We start from the raw sequence: 17,936 nt of genomic DNA on the forward strand, positions 1-17,936 counted from the left end.
TACTTTCACCCATTGTTGATGTCATATGTCACATTTTATTTGGGTGTGTGTATCAATACTCTGACAAAATCCTCTCTAAATCCAAAGCGTGATCTGTTCCAAAATGAATGGGACTAGCTGGCAATACATAAATTCTTTAAAAGGTACAAAGGCATACACACGTGCAACTTTCCATTTCATATAATGTCAGAGAAAGACCCCTTTGCCCTTTCCCTGCAACCCCTACAATTTGGAAGTAATAATCAAAAACCGAGCTGATTATGGGATTATATATATTTCTTACCATTAAAAGTATAATCACTTTTGTGTTTTGACATTTAATTCCCCTCACCAAAATACACGATAGGAATGAAAAGTCAAAACCTTTCATGTGTTTGATGTTCAGGTTCCGCCCATGTATTTCAATGGGAACAAAATTCAGACAGCAACACGGTAGAGAAAACTTAAAATGAAGCTGTTTTTGCAGCATACCTGGAGATCCTTTTAGAATTGACATAATTTAACCTAAACTGAGCATAACAGAGAGAGCATCAGGGTGCTCCAGTGGTTACAGCACTGGGCTTCGACCTGAGGTCCAGATTTCACAGTACAAACCTGTGAATGTCTTCTCAGAGGTCATGAACCCATTGAGTCCACCTTCTCTCTGAGCAATGCACCTAGGATTGTTGTCTCCAGTCCCTGCTCAACCATGAATTTTTGGGGTAACCTTGGTTAAGAGACTCGGGCTTTCCCACAGTCCCCCAAAGAATGGGACCAATAGTGAGGCTCCAAACATGAACTATAAATCAGCTTGCACATTGAAACGAAGCATAGAAATTTGTTGAAATAATGGATTTTACCAATGTATTGGAATTTAGAGTTTTGCCAGCAACACTGATCAGCTTCCAAATGTTATTCAGGAAGTTGAGGAGAAGGCCGTGGCTGTGTCCATATGCTTGAACCTGTTCACAAAGCTCAGGAAAGGGGTTTTTGCGTGTTATATGAAGGTAAGGCCAGTTTAGATATGCACACATTCAGTGCAGAGCTGTGGCCACTCATGGCTCTCTGATAAATGCACGTTTTTATTGATAGTACAAGTTTGTGTAGCTTTGGGGAGGCAGTGGCTATTGACCGAGAGAGATTAATGCTTTATTGATCTCCAAACACAGGCTACTCACTGGGATGCCTTGCTGCACACTTATCACACCAATCTCAAAAGAATTCCCCTGGCTGCCAATAACCTATTGAGTGAGGTTCACAGTTTTGGTCCACAGCTACAAATCCTGAACAACTTGGGACCTCTGGCCACACTCTCATCCCTATTGCTCTATTGAGATGGTGATGCTTTCTTGATGGTGGTAGTGTCACCACCAACAGAGAAACCAGAGATAGCCTTCACCATTGTGGTGCTCCTGGTTTGGAATCCACTTCCCCCTGAATTGAGGTAGGCACCATCGATGATGACATTTTGACATCTCCTAAAAATGAGGCCATTGATGAAAGTCAGTTACATGATGTGCTTTTTTGGGTTATATTGGATTCTTATTTTTTGTACACCACCTTGAACTTCTCTGCTGACATCTACCTCACTTGTACAGCAGTCAGTCACATGCTTATAACCTGGCTTCGTCATTTATTAAAAACTGCATTTATAAAAATATAATTAAAAAATCTCCAAGCAATTTACAATTAGAAAAATGCAATGATGACCGCAATAATCATGCAAATAACGTTCAGTAAAGTCACCTTAAAAATGTGTCTGTGGTTTGCTTTTGCTTTATTTGTTCATTTGTTCCAAATTTGTTTGTATTAATTGCACTTCATGAACTGCATCTTTAATGCGACTCAATAAAAATAATGTTTGGAAAACGTTAGCAAGTCTGTGCTCCTGATTTCTAAATGTTGCGAAGTGCAGACTGCATTTCCAGTGCAGCACTTCCACACGGTCCCACCTTGCCCAGTGTATGTGGGAGCCCCTCCCCACAAAAAAATGCTGGCCACAGGTCTGGATGTTACTGGTTATGGTGTGCTTCCGTTTCAACTCCTGCTTTCCATGGGGCAGGATAGCACCACACCTGTGCCAACCCAAAGCCAGTTACAGGTGTTTTAGTCCCTGGGAAGATAGGGGATCTCCTCACATGGGACAGCCTATAGTTCCTGGTGCCTTCCTGATAAAATAGACGCGGGTGGCGCTGTGGGTTAAACCACAAAGCCTAGGACTTGCCGATCAGAAGGTCGGCGGTTCAAATCTCCGCAATGGGGTGAGCTCCCGTTGCTTGGTCCCTGCTCCTGCCAACCTAGCAGTTCAAAAGCACGTCAAAGTGCAAGTAGATAAATAGGTACCGCTCGGGCGGGAAGGTAAACGGCGTTTCTGTGCGCTGCTCTGGTTCGCCAGAAGCGGCTTAGTCATGCTGGCCACATGGCCCGGAAGCTGTACGCCGGCTCCCTCGCCCAATAAAGCGAGATGAGCGCCACAACCCCAGAGTCGGCCACGACTGGACCTAATGGTTAGGGGTCCCTTTACCTTTACCTTTACCTTTACCTTTACCTTTACCTTTACCTTTACCTTTACCTTTACCTTCCTGATGGTGAGGAGGCCTAATGAAGGTTTGGGACACAGCAGGATGGTGGTAGTGGTGGCGGCAGCAAATGTCTCTCCCCAGATCTTACGGAGAGGCAGACAGTATGCTTCTGAATACCAGTTTCTGGAAACCATAGGAGATGAGGCTGTTCTTGCATTCAAATCCTGCTTGTGGTCTTCCCATGCACATCTTTGGCCAATGCGAGAACTGGATGCTGGACCAGATTAGCCACTGGCCTGTTCCAGCAGAATGCTTCTTATGTTCTTGTGTTGCTGGTGGTGGTGATGGGCAGATGGCAGACTGTTGTGCTTTTGCTGAAAGCCCCGAATCTTTTCCAAAGCTGCAGAAGTCAAAAAGTGGGCAGTGGCATTCATTACATGTTGTCAAAGTGTTTTGTTTCTTCTGCAGCAGTATTGCCCAAGCCCCAGTTATCAAAACTTTCAAAGCCAAGCTCTTTATACTCCTAAAATTCAAGTTTAGCTTTGCGGTTTCATTTATTTGTTTGTTTGTTGCATCTTTCACCCAAAAAAATAATTCTGAAGGTTGACGTTTTGTTCTGCCGTGAGATTTTAATGCATGTTGCCATGGAACAATTTAGATTGTCAAAAACAACAACATAAAAAGGATTTCCGGATTTCTCAAGAAGCTCAAAGGTTTCAGATCTTTCTCTCTTTCTTTGAAAAAAAAATGTTTGTGCTTTATTTTGACGTGGCATAAGAAAAGTTTGGCACGCATTCTCGTACTCGCTATTGTGACAGCTGTATTTAATGAGTGCAAAAAGATCAGGAAAACATCCTATACGCTGGGTTGCCAGTGCCAGCTGATGACAAGATAGAAGCAGCCATGAAATGAAAGAAGCAGAGTCGCTCATGTAGCTATAGGATGAGAACGGAGTGTGATCCTCCTCTTATGAGTGGGCCCTTTGAAAGTATCACATGGGTCGGTGGGTGTACAGATTCTGTTCCTTTGCCTTGTCTGAATGCTTGCTGTTCAACCCTAAACACTTAGCAACATGTCTTAAGAGTGGACAACTATTACAGATGACTTCCGACAGCCCCTAAGATAAAAAAAAAGGGAAGAAAGAAAGGAAAGAAATGCAGGCGTCAGGGTAGCAATTCTGTGCAATGCTAAGGATGCTTTATTTCATTGCTTGATTTATAATGCCATTGCAATGTGACATACATGGTTCTGGGCACCATAGTTTAAGAAGTATATTGACAAGCTGGAACGTGTGCAGAGAAGGTCGACCAAGATGATCAAGGGTCTGGAAACCAAGCCTTATGGGGAACAGTGAAGGAGCTGGGTATGTTTATCATGGTAAGAGGAGATATAATGGCCATCTTCAAATATCTAGAGGGCTGTCACATGAAGGATGGAGCAAGCTCGTTTTCTCTTGCTCCGGAGGGAAGGGCCTGAACCAATGGATTCAAGTTACAAGAAAAGAGATTCTGACTCAACATCAGGAATAATGTTCTGATATGGTTGACAGTGTAACAGACTCTCACGAGAGGTGGTGGACTCTCCTTCCTTGTAAGCAGAGGTTGGGTGGCCATCTGTCATGGATTGCTTTAGCTGAGATTCCTGCATTGCAGGGGGTTGGACTGGATGACCCTCAGGATCCCTTCCAACTCTATCATTCTACGGTGCTCTTCCATCACCACCACCCTTTATATCCTCAAAGAAACCATGTGAGATGGAGCAAGTGGTTATTTCCCATCTTAAGCTAAGAGCAGCTGGCCAGCTGGGACAAAACGACAGCAATAGCCCCCCAGCAGTGGCCCTTCTGCAACTTGCCAGGAGAGGGCAATGCAATGTAGTAGCAAAGTAGGGGCTGTGCAGGTGGACCAGCAGAGGTAGTACAGTGCTCCTGCCAGGGCACCCACACAGCCCCAAACTCACAACTTCTTGTTTCTCCACTTCCTAGTAAGAAGCAGTGATACCACCACCAGGAAGCTATTGCTGTAGCTTCAACCTGGCTGGTTGAGCCACTCCTGACAGCCCACAGTCTGAGAACTGGGTGTGACTGTGCACAGCTTTACCCCCAGCAGTCTGATGAAAAGCCAGAGCAGCTCCTTGCATATTTGGCTTTGTTATTGCACTATGAAATTAAGGTCACGAATGCTAGGAGCACCACTGAGGATGGAGATGAAAAGAAAGGGACAGACAGCAGGGGCCTTTCTTCTCTTTTGAATGAGAGCTGCTTATTTAACTTCCTTCATTCTTTCTATCCTAACCCAAGGTGGCATACCTGTGGCTTCCAGGCAGCCACTCACCCAGGCACTGACCAAGCCAAGACCTGCGTAGCTTCAGCAAGTTGGTGGTCTCATTGGCCTCCAGACCATTCCTTGGGACCTCTCAGTGGTTTGCAACTCTCCACATATTTCTTCGGTTTTAAGGAGCAGGCTTCAATTCCAAATAATTTGCAAGCTGAAGAGGTCAGAGGGTTTGTTTTCCTTTTGGACAGCTACATAGATCTGTGTTCATCCAGGCTATAAGCAACAGAAACTGTTATCTAAGTAGAGATAGGCAGCGTCACCCTCCTTTTCTTAAATCAAAGTCTGTGTCTCCTGATTCTCTCTGGTGACTTCTGGCTTATCATTCCTTTGTACAGAAGATCTAAGTACATCATTCTCTCTCATGTCTCCATATGGTACAGTTTCCCAGAAATTCTTCCTACGGTCTTGAGATGACAGGAAGGATGGATTGTCATACTGGACCAATGCAGCCATTTACTCTTGGGGGGGGGGGAGAGATAAACCCTGTGGGTGTCTCCAAGCTTTACTGTAAGTCATATTTGCTTAATTTATGCCTCTACTGACAAATAATTAGGTCAGCAATTAATTTTAAAATGCAAATGTGCTACAGGCTTCCATGTTTCGAGAAGTATGTACCCTTTGTTTTCCATTCATACTTATGTTAAAGTCTTAATGGATTTAGTTTAATAAAGAAAGGAAATTATGTTTTCTAATGCTTTATTTACTTGATTGAGTTGGACTTTTTAAAAATCAAATATTGACAGCAAATGTTTGTTCAGGATCACGTAGACTAGAATTTAATGGAATAAAGGAACCAAACATTTAGTGTCATTTTTTTAAAGTTGATTTTTGCTATATAGCCGCCCTCGTTCTCTTATAATGGCAATGGCACCCACCTGAGAGGTACTGGAGATGAGTTCCTGTGAGTTCCAGGCTGGGGGGAAAAACCTGGCTGTGGGTTATATAATAGGCTCCTCTGCAATACTTCGCCATACCACAAACAAGAATCAGCTCTGGGAAACCTCAAGCCTACCACAAGAATTGTGGGGAGGGAAGAGATGTGCTTATATGGGGCTTAGCTTCTGTCTTCAGCTCTATCTGAGCTTTCCTGTCTTGTTGCAATTGGCTCCATCGATTTCTATTTCACTTCATAATTTTCTGCATTTTTAGAATGCATTAAATATGGACTGGCCACCACCACATGTTAACTTTTGGGGTTTAGGTCTTGCCACATTGTGGCCATATACCATGGTACCAAAGCATTAGCTTAGTGTTTGTTTGACTGTAGCGCAATTGAAGCTGATGGAGTTAAGGATTTGTTACTTGATCTAATGGCAATAGCTTTCCAATAGACATGCACGGAATCATTGATTAGTTTGTCCTCTCCTTGTTTGCATTGGGACGCTGTTCAATTTACACCAATTAAAGAATGCTTGGTTTGTGTATTGAAGAATAATTAAGGGACGGAATTCCCTATAGGCTGCTAAAAATGACATCTGACTGGAGTGGTGATTACAGCATGAAGGCAACATTAGTATTTAAATAGTTTGACTGCTATATAAAATCATTACAGCAGCTCACCATGAAAAAGAGCATTAGTTAATTTTGCCTATAACTGAATTATTTGTATGTATTTGCCTAGCCCATTTAAACAAATTTGACAAGGCTAATCTTAAAACAATTCCACAGTGATCGGTGTCAGATCCAGCTCAGAGCAACATTTGTAATAATTAGGAACATTTTTGCATACATATACACACAAAGACACACAGATTTGCCCAAACTAGAAATATTCATGGAAGACATAGCATGCTCAGATATGTGTTTAGCACAAACCCGGCATCCTTCTTGAAGGCAAAGTGACTATGTATTAAGCAATGGTGTAATAGGCATGCAAAATCTCCATGTGGAAGAACTGGGTTCAAATCCTACTCATATATAGCTTTGGAAGAATCTGTGATGATGAATTGGGAAAGGAATTCACTGTGACAAGCTGTAGACCACCAATTTAGAGAAGTTGAAAAGTGGGGCTAAAAAGTTTATGAATGAAAATCCTGTCAAAGGCTCCTGACCATGATGGCTATATATTGCTCTAGTGTTGCTCTTTGTTGTTTAGTCGTGTCCGACTCTTCATGACCCCATGGACCAGAGCACGCCAGGCACTCCTGTCTTCCACTGCCTCCCGCAGTTTGGTCAAACTCATGCTGGTAGCTTCGAGAACACTGTCCAACCATCTCATCCTCCGCCGTCCCCTTCTCCTTGTGCCCTCCATCTTTCCCAACATCAGGGTCTTTTCCAGGGAGTCTTCTCTTCTCATGAGGTGGCCAAAGTATTGGAGTCTCAGCTTCAGGATCTGTCCTTCCAGTGGGCACTCAGGGCTTTTTTCCTTAAGAATGGATAGGTTTGATCTTCTTGCAGTCCATGGGACTCTCAAGAGTCTCCTCCAGCACCAAAGCATCAATTCTTCGGTGATCAGCCTTCTTTATGGTCCAGCTCTCACTTCCATACATCACTACTGGGAAAACTATAGCTTTAACTATTCGGACCTTTGTTGGCAAGGTGATGTCTCTGCTTTTTAAGATGCTGTCTAGGTTTGTCATTGCTTTTCTCCCAAGAAGCAGGGGTCTTTTAATTTCGTGACTGCTGTCACCATCTGCAGTGATCATGGAGCCCAAGAAAGTAAAATCTCTCACTGCTTCCATTTCTTCCCCTTCTATTTGCCAGGAGGTGATGGGACCAGTGGCCATGATCTTCGTGTTTTTTTTATTGTGTTACTCTAGAGTGTTACTCTAGTTGAATACTATTCACTGAAGAACAACAGGAGAGGGCTATTGCCCCTTGTGTCCTGCTTCAAGGCTTCCCACAAGCTCCTGGCTGGCCACTGTGGAATGAGATTGCCAGACTCAATAGGCCTCTGGTCTGATCTAGCTGGGGTCAGAAGTGGATTTAGGGGAACACAACCTGTTCAGCCACACTGGGCACAGAGCCTCAGGGTCACTGCAGCGGACGCCACAACCATGATTTAGATTGGAGAGCAAGAGGCAGGGGTGCAGAATTTTGGCATCGCACAAGGCACCGCTGAAATTTGAGACCCCAAAGTTCCCCACTCCTGGGGTCATCTTATGATAACTCTGTATACACCACCCTGACATTCCTTGGAGGAAAGCGAAAGATGCAGACATAATAAAATAGTTAGGAGTCACAAGGCTCGCTCTGGCACCTGCTAATTTGCAAAGAATCGGCTCTGAAGCATGAGGCGTGATAGGAAACGATCACTGTGCATGTGCAGATATCCTCCTAGAGGAATGAGAGGTAGATGGATTCTCAAAAGTGCCTGAGTAGTTTCATACCCTCCAACATTTCTCCAATGAAAATAGGGGCTTCCTATTCCATAATAATAACAATTATTTTATTCTTTATACCTTGCCCATCTGACTGGGTTGCCCCAGCCACTCTGGGCAGCTTCCAACATCTATGAAAACATAATAAAACATTAAACATTAAAAACTTCCCTATATAGGGCTGCCTTCAGATGTCTTCTAAAGGTTGTATAGTTACTTATCTCCTTGGCTAGGGGGTTGATTATTCCAACATTTCTCTGATGAAAATAGGGACGTCCTAAGGAAAAGCGTGGGACACGGGTGGCGCTGTGGGTTAAACCACAGAGCCTAGGACTTGCCGATCAGAAGGTTGATGGTTTGAATCCCCGCGACAGGGTGAGCTCCCATTGCTCGGTCCCTGCTCCTGCCAACCTAGCAGTTCGAAACCACGAAGTGCAAGTAGATAAATAGGTACCACCCTGGCGGGAAGGTAAACTGCATTTCCGTGTGCTGCTCTGGTTCGCCAGAAGCGGCTTAGTCATGCTGGCCACATGACCCCAAAGCTGTACACCAGCTCCCTCGGCCAGTAAAGCGAGATGAGCGCCGCAACCCCAGAGTCGGCCACGACTGGACCTAATGGTCAGGGGTCCCTTTACCTTTACTCAGACATGGTCAACTAACAAAGAGAAGAACTGGGATGTGTGAATGAGCCACATAAGATTCACCATTCTGTAAAAGTCTGTAAACAGTTGGCAATTTTTTTAATAAAAAAAAAGTTTTCTTCGCAAAGCAGAACAAAAAGAGATGGGGTGGGGAGAGCTACAGTCTTTCAGTCTCTGTGGTTTGACCCTTCAAATTCCACACATAATAAAAAAACCAAGGTGTTTTACTTGGTGCAGGAGGTGGAGGTGGCAAGGATATTTTAATAGCAATCTCTGCTTTTTGAAAAATCAAAAATCAGAAGGTGGGTAAACAGAATACTGAGATCGCTAATATATCTAGTGATATATATTTCAAGCCTCTATTGCTAGCCAATTTTTTGCATTTCAGTGAAAAAGAGCTTACCTAAGGTATTTACACCCTAGGGGTTTAAAAATTCCAAAATAAAAATATCACAGAATAAATAAAGCGAGATGAGCGCCGCAACCCCAGAGTCGGTCATGACTGGACCTAATGGTCAGGGGTCCCTTTACCTTTACCTAAGCGTGACATTCTGGGATCAACAAAGAAATCAGGACAGTTTCTGTAAATCCAGGACTGTCCCTGGAAAACAGGGACATTTGTAGTTTACTGGTATTTAGTACTTCTGAGAATCTATTTGTCCTCCATTTCTTCATTGCATTTCTTCTTTTTTTGCCTCTCTGTACATCTGAATAACCACAAACAGTTCGCATATGTTTTGAGTTGTGAGGAAGGGTGTCAGGCAGTCTTGAGTCCCACTGCATTTCATTTTTTAAAAAATAAAAAACCACCCTTCTAATTATGTTTTTTTGAAATGTTACCCAATACTTTTGAAATGTGTGATTCCCCCAGGCTGAATGAACGCAGCCTGTCAGCCATGTAGAGTGGCCCTCCATTGGCTCAATCAGCCTCCTGTTTGTTCTTCCCAGCAGAAACAGACGGATTGCCGGGCCTGTGACAGGCCCCAGTGCATGAGTGGTGGACTAAATTTAGCTTCGTGGGCCACAAATTGTGCAGGCCAGGTTTAAACAGGCAAGAAATTGAGGGTTTCCCATTTGCAGCCATTGCCTGAGACTCCTACTCCCAGCGGCCCACATTACAAAGCATCCCAAGAAGCAAACAGCAGGAGATTAGTATGTTGGCAGCCAAACAGTCTGGCAGCCTGATCTTATAAATTGGCTTTAGCTGTTGTAGCACAAACAGTAGTTCATCTTGCGCCACAGTTCTTGGCTCCAGCGCTGATGAACGGCCATTTGGATGCTTCTTTATCCCCAACCCATCCTCTGTCCCTATCCTGTCCTAAAAGGGCCTTAATGATTGCAGCAACGCCTGTCATATTCTAGAGCCTGAGCTGCAACAGAGGTCTCATACCTGTGCAAAGTGTTCAGGTAGTTTTCTACATTGGTATGAGGGTCTCTACATGCAACTGAGGGAGCTTTTGTGTGGAGTGCAAGGAAGTAAATGTACATTAGCAGCGGGAGGGGTAATAATAATAATAATAAAGCAATTGATTGATTGATTGATTGATTGATTGGTTGATTGAAATTATGGCAATTTGGAGAAGCACAATTCCAACATGTGGCTTTATGTATCATCCTGTAGCAGGATGAAGGATTATGTTTCAGTAAAATCCCAAAAACCTTTCTTAAAATTTATTTTTAAAATTGTGAGGGTGTGAGTGCCTGTCTGTCATAGATATATAGATATAGATAGATGAGAGGGAAGAGAGAGAGAGTCAGGTGGGTGAAGTACTATTATTATTATTATTATTATTATTATCTAATGTGCCTAATATATTGACAAAATTTGGTTGAACTGCTTCACAAAATTCAGAAACGTGTGAATTTCAAAGGATAGGCACATATCTGTTTGCGTACTGCCTTGGAAAATATAAATTAGAATTAAAATCCAAACTGGACCTAATTTCTCTGCGTCTCATACACACACACACACACAGAGAGAGAGAGAGAGAGAGAGAGAGAGAGAGAGAGGATTTAGAATTATATTTTTGTAATATATTACGTTCCTATTTAAATATAGTATGTTTATTCTACTATAGTTAGATACTTCAGTGCATTTAATTAGATCATCTACCACTTCAAGGCCTTACAGGGAGGGCACTATCCTTCCCAGAAGCATTCCTAGGAACCCATTGAAGGATTATTTATTTTCCACGTGCTCTTTAATTGATCAAAAGCTTCACTGTTATGAAACAGAATAGGCTTCTGTGTAGGCCTCTAGAGGGCATTAAACCGAAATCTGAGGTGTTCCCACATGCCCTGTGCTATACACAAACCACTGTGCATAGCCTATCATTTTTGCCTTTAATGGGTTCTTTTATTTTTAAAAAAATCCTCACATTCATTTCATTTCCCTCCCCCAACGCGTGCACACACACACACACACACACACTAATTGCACTATCTTTCTCAGAGAAATAAGCCACCCATTTTTGCCCAGGTTATGCAGCACACAGTTGTCAAATTGTGTCTTGACCTCCTCACATTGCAGCCGAGCTCTTTCTTAAGCAGAAACAAAAACAAAACACCCCAGTGTGCTGGGTCACAAAAGCCGCCCGGTTTTGAAGCAAACACCGATACAGGGAGAATGTTCATCTTTCAGCCCGCGAATTTCACTCTGGGCGATACATGCAGAAAAGGGGGTAAAACAGCCCTATGGAATAGTCACCGAAGATTAATGGCAGGAGAAGGAAAATGATATAGAGCAGGCAGGACAAAATATGAACCACCCACACAAATAAAGCTGGACAAGGCTTCATTTTTAAAAGTCAGCCCAAACAGCAGGATGGCTTTGAAAAAATGCGGGCCATTTCAGTGTAATTTTGCATACGAGGGCTTTCAGGAGACGTGAATTGAAGCCAAACAGTAACTCTATTTTCTGCACTTCTTTTCAGGGGTCCAACTGGTAAAGTAGGATTTAGCACTTAATTCCTGTACTTTTATGTGGAAAATGAGGAATTTACACCTTAAAAGGAAATTGCTTTTCAATCTCTCCTACTTTTCCTTTTTTATTTTTGGTTTCTAATGTGTGTTTGTGTGTGTCTGCTCACACACACACACACACACATCTATGGCAACATTCTTCGCTTTCCCAGCACATAATAAATAGCACAACCCCTCTCAAGTCTCAGGGTAAAGGCAGGCCAGGAAAGAAGCAGAAGTGGCCAGGGAAGCCTTCTTATACCACTTTTGCTCAAAGGAAGGAAAGACTGTAAAGTGTTCCTTAAGCTGTTTGTCCTTCTCGGTGCCAGCTTTGGTGTGCACTGTGCCATTCTCGGAATGAAAATTTGAGCAGACAGCAGGGGAAACGTAAAATGTGGGATTATGATTAGCAGTGAATGTTTGGCACCCACCAAAAAGCCAATATATATATATATGTGCAGCTACTGAGTAATGGTGGGCATTTTATTTTAGGCACAGAAATGAGCCACTGTGTGGGGCAGAGCTGCTACACTAGCTTCCCAGCGGATGCGTCCAGTGGCGTAACATGGGTTGCCAGAACGCGGGGCCACACAGAGGAGAGAGAAGGCAGGGAAACAGACAGGGGTTGCATGTGCCTTCAACTGCTTTACAGCATCTGCGTCACCAAGGAGATTGCAGCAGCAGAGATAAGAAAAGAAGAGTCATTCGATCATCTGGAGAGGTCACTTCCTGGTTCATATGGAGAAGCCATTTTCAACGGAGTCCAGCAGCGGAAGCATGCAGCTGTTTGGAGGCAACACCAAGTGTTGAGATTTTACGCATCCTAACAATTTTGCCCCCAAAGGCAACTTCCCCTGTGGGCCCCACCATGCTCAGTGGCATAGGAAGGGGGTGCGGTGGGTGCAGGCTACCCTGGGTATCATCACTTAGAGGGGTGACAAAATGGCAAAAATGTGTTTTTAAAATAAAATAAAAAATTGAGCTCATGACACTGTTTTTGGAAAAATTACTCCCGCACCCACCGCACCCCCCTTCTTACGCCACTGGTAGCTAGGTGAGGTGGGGGGCACTGGGCCCCACACCGCAGGGCCTGCAGCGTGCCTGAGCCATGCGTCTCTCCTGGGGGGGAGGTGGTGGCTGGACTGACTGCAAGCCAGCGCGGGGCTTGCATCTGCACACCACCTCAGCTGCCCTACAGCTGAGGGGAAGGCTGTGGAGAGGTTCCACACAGCACACCCTGTCTTGGCTCACCCCGCCCCCGGCTGCAGGATGCGCGCACTGCACTGGGCACCCAAGTGGCCAGCTACGCCACTGCCCATGCTATGCTGTTACAGGGTTGCCTCCGCCTCCACAGCCTACACATGGACTCCTGGAAGAAAGAGGAAGCCCACCTGTGTGAAGGCGGCAGAGGCAGCCCCATGAACGGAGGCTGACAGAGGCTGCCTCTGGCTCACAAAGACATACACACAGTCCGAAGATATCCTCTTTGGGCTCTGGGGTGGGTCTCCTCAGGGAAGTGTGTTCCAGAACCTTTGGGACTAGGGAAAAAAGCACTGACTAATGCTCTCCTGTGCAGTATCGATATTTGCACTTGATTCACAAAAGGTCGATTTTCTGAGGTGACACTACAGTGGCACCACAGGAACTGGGTGGACTTTTAAGCAACTGTCCCTATGTGATCTCTCTGAATTTAGTTAGGGGTCTATTTGTGCAAGCAGGGTATAAAACCATCAGGTCAGGGCACTCATGGAAGGCCATGAACACAACACGCTTGCTGTGCAGAAACTCCTTTACATTGAATCAGATGTGCATTTTCTTGAAAGTGCGAGAGAAGCTTGAGTAGTTTTATATCTACCTATGTTTTACTAGCTTTACAAGCTTCTAGTGCACCTTCATCCTATCATTACAGAGTCATAAATTAGAGCTCTTAAGTTAACAACTATTCGCATTGTTACAAACAAAGACCCAGGGATAGGCCACTTTTCAGTGTGTTACCACTTGCGGTGAGAAAGCATTGGAGACCTAAGACATCTCTGTACCAGCGGCAAATATACAAACAGATCATATTGGATGTGGGCAGGCTCCTGAAGCGAGCAGCCGCACCGTGCCTACTAATCCTGCAGAAGATTGCGCACTCACATAGCCAGTGCTTTCAGTTCAGCCACCTCCAGCTAAACACCTACCTCTCTGTATTCATAGCTCCATACTAGAAATATGTACTGATTCCAGCACACTGAGACAGGATAGAAAGAATCAGGTATATCTTATCCATTAGTGAAATGGACTTATTTCTCAAGAAGTTACTCAAGGAACTAGGTACACAGGTTCACTGAAAAATTAGCTCTATTTATAAATGCTTGGAAGATTAGTTTTCAAAGCAAATTAGAGCCCTATGTCCTTCTAACCATGTTTCACATATTGATCCTATTCAACTCACGTTGAGCAAAAGATTGCAGGGGGTTGGACTAGATCAGGATTCCCCAAACTTGGGTCTCCAGCTGTTGTTGGACTACATTTTCCATCATCCCTAACTAGAGGACCAGTGATCAGGGATGATGCAAATTGTAGTCCAAAAACAGCTGGAGGCCCAAGTTTGGAAAACACTGGACTAAATGATTCTTGTGGTCCCTCACAACTCTGATTCTATGGTTCTTTGAATATTTCTGTATGGTTAAGAGTTTTCAGTTCCAGTACTGGCAAAGTCTCATTTGTTATTTATACTTTTTGCTTCCAATTCCATTTATTATCTTGTTTAATATTTACATTTTGTTAGTTGTGTTTTATCTTGGAAATATGCATTTGATTGTTATTTATTTCTATCTGATTTTTTAAAATTTAGACTAAAAATTATAGCCTAACAAATTCTCAAAGAAATTCAAGGAGGTTTACAATCCACAACTCAAAAACAATAATGACATCAATATTAACATATTTTATTCATGAAATCAGTTCTGTTAATTTATAGCTTCTCTGTATAGTTTCATGTCATTGGTTTGGGTTTTTTCTGTCTTCCATTTTTTATTTTTTTATGTAATATCATTTAAGATGATAAATAAAATATTCTAAAATAAATGCCCAGCCCTCCATCTCGCTTGAATTCAAAATGGCAGCAAAGTCTCAGCTAAGATATCCAGTCATTACACACCATTAAGCTCTTTTGCCTACTGTCAGGTTCTGGGTTATTCAAAACCAATTTGATAAACCCATTCACAATAATCAATTAGAGCTACTAGCTTAAAATGTATTTGCATTGTTCCAGTAAACAAAGATTTGCTATGAATTCTGAATCATAACTTCCCTTCTGGGTACCCTCTGCTAATCCTGTGTCAATTTCTCTACCCATGTAAACATGTGTGCAATGGAAAACCTAATCAATTCCTTAGTGGGAAGAATTAACAAAATTTAAAGGGAACTCTAGGAAAGAGAGTAATGGTACCTTCAGCCGACTTCTCTCAGCAACATTTCCTAAATCACAATTTGAACATTTCCTTATCTTAGTAAATGAAATCCTTCCAGATTCTTCTTTTTCTTCTGGTTGCAAACATTCCACCTTCTAGAGAAAAATGTTACACTCTACGAGCTAAATGTCACTTAGGTAATTCTTTCTTACTCCTGAAATCTTTTCCCTCACAGAAAAACCAGAACTCCTCCAGTGTCTTCCTTGCTTCACTTAGGGATTCACCCAGGAACTCTCCTAGGAGTTTCACTGACCAAATATCTTCCCACAGCTATCCCTCAGCAGTCAGAACAAACCAAAGATGGAAACGTCTGAGGGCTGCTAGGTTGTAAAATGTATCTGAGAATGATTTTTTGGCATCATGTGCTGGGTTATTACAACCACCCTGAACATTGGTGCATTGAGATTCATTCCTTGGTAGTTTTGGATTTAATCAAAGATTGGTCAGCAATACGTTTAGCAGCATTCATGACCTGATTTATTACTGGGCATGAAGGGGCAGAGATAAATGGCAAAACTACTATGTCTTTTCCACCTGCCAGACATTTTTCATCTTATCGGTGGTATCATTCTATATACTAACATCTAAGGATATTCCCAGAGCCCATCATATAAAGCTAAAACTCTGGATCTCCTGAAATTGAACTCAGTGCCAATGATTTCGTATCCCAAACACACTCCAGAGTGCTGTTCAATGTAGTTTTGGAGTTGGGATTTGGTGTAAGAGCTGTTATTAAACTAGGATGAAAAGCTTTGGATTAATTTGTTTAGGATGTTTCTTTGGAAAGGAACCATTTTTCAAAAGGGGAAGAGTTAGCCCTCTATTTTGGCTTATGCCATAATGAATTTTATTAGTCTTTTAGGTTGTTGTTTTACTCTTTCAGTTTCTTGTCTTCCCTTCTCCATAAGGTCCCAGGGTGGGTTACAACAGTTTAAAACGACAACATTAAAAAACATATAAAACAGATTAGTGCATAGTTTGACCATGAAACTTGCTCCCACAGGAGGCATTGGTCAGCAGCAGCACTTTTTGTTGACATCCATCTGTCAGAAACCACCTTTGAGGATGAAGTCAAACTACTGGAAAGTTGAAGCACTTGCTCTAGAGACCAATACAGGAGAGACATGTTTGGTTGCAGCTGGGGCAGATGAAGGCGTCCGGTTGTGCCACTGTAGATGCACCATGACATTTCTTCTCTCTGCACTCCTTCCAGCAGTCATTCCTCCTCTGGTCACTGCTATGGATTCATGACCTGTCTGTCTCCAAGCACTGCGGTTGTCTGCAAGGAATTCCCACATGGCGGGGTTGATGTTGCCAGCCTTCATGTCATGTTTGCAACTTGGATGATTAAACAAGGGATAGAAAAATTCCCGGAGACTAAGGCCACAATGGCTGTTTTCTACCTCTACTGTAAGCTCTTACAACCCAACAATGTCTGAAGAGAATGACATCTTCTTTCTTTCTTTCTTTCTTTCTTTCTTTCTTTCTTTCTTTCTTGCAACAGATGACTGTCCCTCAGGCAATTATTTCTGTAGTATCTTTAAGACAGGAGAGTGGGGAATGTAAGTCCCAGGGCCAAATGTGGCCCTCCAACTCTTTCTGTTCCTTCCTCAGGGCTCTTTCTAAGCCAGGCATAAGCAAACTTGGCCCTCCAGATGTTTTGGGACTACAACTCCCATCATCCCTAGCTAACAGGACCAGTGGTCAGAGATGATGGGAATTGTAGTCTCAAAACATCTGGAGGGCCAAGTTTGCCTATGCCTGTTCTAAGCCATACATCCTCCTCAGGTGACACCCTCAGTAGTTCTGCTCCATGCCCTCCTCAAGTGTTTGTGCCTCACTGGAATATATCCCTGAACTGTAACAATGCTTTTTGCTTGCCTGGATTGAGGGTGTACATGGATGTGTGTATATATAAATACATACTGAGTTTTATGTGTCTGGGATTTTAGCTTGCTATTCAAAGGTACGAGTCACATCAGGTAGTATCATTCCATGAATGGAACAACTTCCACAACTTCAATGGAACTCCCTCTCTCTCTTCTTCCCCCTACGCACACAAACCTTGCGTCTCCTCCCAAATCTGCCCTGGAGGGTTGGGGGAATCCCCAAGATCAGATCTGGTGTGGAGCTGGAGGGAAGAGGGAGAGTAAAGTTCCATTGCACTTGCAGAAATCATTCTGCCCATGCAGTGACTGAGGCTGGATCTAGACACATTTTAAAAAAACGTTTCAAGAAAATGCGCTGTAAAGCTCATAATGGAAAATCACGTTGCCGAAGGATCAAACTCTTACAGCACCATTTGGTGTCACAGTGTTATAACGCATTTAAAATGCTTTTTTGAAACTAATGTTGCTGAGTCCTAAATTGGATACAACCCATTTATTGCTCTGCCCATGTTTTGCTTCTGGTCCAATCTGCCACTGATACGCAGTCCTCAGAAAGTTGCCCTTAGGTTGACCAACTTCTGTTTTAAAGGGTTTGAGGGGAAAACCATAGTTCAGTGGTAGAGCATCTGTCCATTGTAAACACATATCCTTCCAAACTCATTGTGGTGTAGGCCGATTTCTGCAACCATTACTGGCCATATAGGGTTTCGACAAAATTACCTCAGTAGTGAGTGAGATGCCACTGGTTGCCACTGAATGTTATTGTTACTTTGTTTTACTGAGAGTTACAGAAAGCCAGCAGTCTCCTGACAGTGAAGCCAGGACCACCT

The 17,936-nt window shown here is 43.2% G+C and overlaps 1 protein-coding gene across 1 annotated transcript in view; it reads right to left on the reverse strand.

Moving 5' to 3' along the window:
- Nucleotides 1-3,286: 3,286 nt before the first annotated feature.
- LOC308475861 (uncharacterized protein) overlaps nt 3,287-17,936 on the reverse strand; it is a 67,095-nt gene continuing 52,445 nt past the window's right edge. The window contains exon 4 of the mRNA XM_081003341.1: nt 3,287-3,618. Within this exon, the coding sequence (XP_080859467.1) occupies nt 3,493-3,618 (126 nt within the window). The 3' untranslated portion in view covers nt 3,287-3,492. The remainder of the gene's footprint in view (nt 3,619-17,936) is intronic.

The sequence above is a fragment of the Podarcis pityusensis genome, assembly GCF_964106645.2.
Source record: "Podarcis pityusensis genome assembly, chromosome: 4".
NCBI lineage: Eukaryota > Metazoa > Chordata > Lepidosauria > Squamata > Lacertidae > Podarcis > Podarcis pityusensis.